General features: G+C 35.5%; 1 protein-coding gene across 2 annotated transcripts in view; it reads left to right on the top strand.

Moving 5' to 3' along the window:
- Nucleotides 1–2,500, top strand: part of LOC125040639 (jouberin-like) — an 11,229-nt gene that overhangs the window by 854 nt on the left and 7,875 nt on the right. For both annotated transcript variants that reach the window (XM_047635301.1, XM_047635300.1), the window contains exons 2-5: nucleotides 872–1,018; nucleotides 1,169–1,236; nucleotides 1,801–1,984; nucleotides 2,350–2,497. In XM_047635301.1, coding sequence (XP_047491257.1) covers nucleotides 872–1,018; nucleotides 1,169–1,236; nucleotides 1,801–1,984; nucleotides 2,350–2,497 — 547 coding nt within the window. The remainder of the gene's footprint in view (nucleotides 1–871; nucleotides 1,019–1,168; nucleotides 1,237–1,800; nucleotides 1,985–2,349; nucleotides 2,498–2,500) is intronic.

Genomic DNA, 2,500 nt, shown 5'->3' on the forward strand with positions numbered 1-2,500 from the left:
ATAGTATTTGATGATTGGGTTATTATCTTACACACGGGCATGGAATTGACGTTTATATAGAATTGATGTCATTTGAAATTACTGAGTACTTTACAAATTTTACTCTGAGAATACTAGCAGGACGCTTTATAAAGAGTATCACTTTTCCAAGCAGCATGTCATTGAATTCAAAATATAACTGATGGAAATCAACAGCTAGTTTTCTTGCAGGAATTAAATTTGGTTTTAATGCTGATGTAGGTTAAATGGTAATCTTCCAGAATCAAGTGAAGATATAGAAATATTTACTTTACTGGCTCATTGAAGGTGGATTTGACATTGTCTTAAGTATGAATTGATCTGTGTACATTATACTAATGATGCAGTCAGATATTAAAAACCGTATGCGACCCATAGGCCTTTCTCTACCACAATTGACAAATGTCCAGAGTGTGTATTCTGACTAGATAAAACTTGTAGACATCCTTTTTGATTTATTAAGAAGTGAGAAAAAGTCTGAGAATATTCATAGTGGGGGTTTGTTTCTCCTTCCTGCTAAGCATGGAGGTTTTTAACATCACTGGTCCTATTCTGGGCAATTGCCAGTGAACTAGATTTCACAAGTAGAATACAGTAGGGGAAGATTTGTTTAGTAGGCTTTAGACCTGTGGTAGTGGCTACACCTGTAGGGACGCTATAACTGTGCTTTCGGTCTCTTCCATGTAGTATATACTATATTCTCTTAGTGCATTGTTGTTCTTGATTATCAGTATATAAGTTACTATCTAGGTTCAGGATGTGGTTTTACCCATGAAGATAAGAACCCTAAACAACCACTTTTATGTGTGATAAGTTAACAGAAAATATTCTGACAAAAAGATTGCTCTGGCAGATGGCTGTAGAGGACCTGGAGCCCCTCACCAAAAGTGAGCAGAAGGATGGACGAGATGCTGAGACGGACGGCAAAGATACGGCGGATTCCCTCAATGTCCTCTTGACATCAGCTCTCCATAAGCATGCGGCGAAAAAACTGACAAAGGTGAGTTTGATATTGGGATGCTGTGTATGAATTAATTGTAAATATGAGTATTTTCATTCTGTTTGATATTTGGAGGATTGTCTCTTGTTTTTCTTATTTAGGGTTTTAATCAATTGGAAAATAAGAAACTGCATTATTCAACTGTTTCAGAAAGTAGGCAAGAAGAAGAAGACAGAAAATGAGCAAGAGGTCAGAATAGAAAAAGTTGCTGAGAAAAAGTAAGTTGCCAATTAATGCTGTTTTGATATAATTCATTATACTGTGCTGGGAATAATGGATTTCTCACTTAATAGGTTTTTAACCCCTAAAAAGTCTAGAATTACATAGCCTGTCATGTGACTGATACCAGTTTTGATCTTTGATATCAAGTTTACACACCAAAAAATGTATGTCATGTGCTGGTATGTCATTAGTTATGGAACTGTAGAAAAGTTATGTGTATGTATAATTAGTAAAAAGACAGTAGTTCACCATAAAACATAAATTATATTGTTAGAGAGATACTCAAGCAAAAGGTTACAGTGGGCTTAAGGTTTTTTTATGTGGCTATTTTAAGTAGAGATTTACCATGTGTCTGCATTTTTTATTTCTGCAATTTCTTTGAGGCGGGGATTATCAAGAACATACTCTGGTCCTTTTGTCCTTTTCGATTTAGTAAGTGCTTGGATCTTTTTAAAAATGGAGAATCTATATAGATCTACAGATCTATAATTTTAAATTGCTGTTTATTATTCAACCATTTGATCATAAAAATGACCTTTTAAATTTTTTTTTTTTATCAGGAAGAAAAAGGAAAGTAAGTTCTCCAAGGCAAAGAAATCTGAAGATGATCTGGAACTAAGAGAAGTTACTGTCATTAAGGAAAAGAAGAAAGGGAAGAAAACAGTTCACGATGAGGGACGTCTCCAGCAACCCGAAGAAGCGGAAGAAGAAACTCTCCATGTTCTGGAAACATGGGAAGAGGAGGTTAGTCTTTAAGCTTGAGCAGTATTAGAATAGAGTAGGTTGAGCATTTTCAGCAGGTAAACAAATTGGTAAAAGACGATATTGTCATTTGTAGTGATCATTTTGATAATGATAATGATGGCTATGATTATAAAAGAGAGAAGAGGTATTCAAACCCTACTTGATGAATCTTTTTGCTCTTTTGTGCTCTCACTTTCCATACATGTAAATATAACATACAGATGGTACAGGCCAGCAGAGATTTGAATTTTGTTAATGTTGAAAAAAAGAGACAATGAACAATTCTCTAGTTCTATTCATAATTTAGGAGAATATAAGTTGAGTTTAAGTAATTAAGGATAATGTGGCTCTTAATTCATATTCAGGACGGCAAAAATGATGAAGAAGTTCCACGTAGAGATTCCGGTCCTTCCGGTGGAGAGATAGATTCGCCAACGAGAGACTACCTCAAAGCCGTCTCTGTGCCCAAGAAGAAAACGACACGGAAGCCGAGGCGTGCTGTCAAGGATGACGGTA

This window comes from Penaeus chinensis, chromosome 29 (assembly GCF_019202785.1).
Source record: "Penaeus chinensis breed Huanghai No. 1 chromosome 29, ASM1920278v2, whole genome shotgun sequence".
In the NCBI taxonomy this organism is placed as follows: domain Eukaryota; kingdom Metazoa; phylum Arthropoda; class Malacostraca; order Decapoda; family Penaeidae; genus Penaeus; species Penaeus chinensis.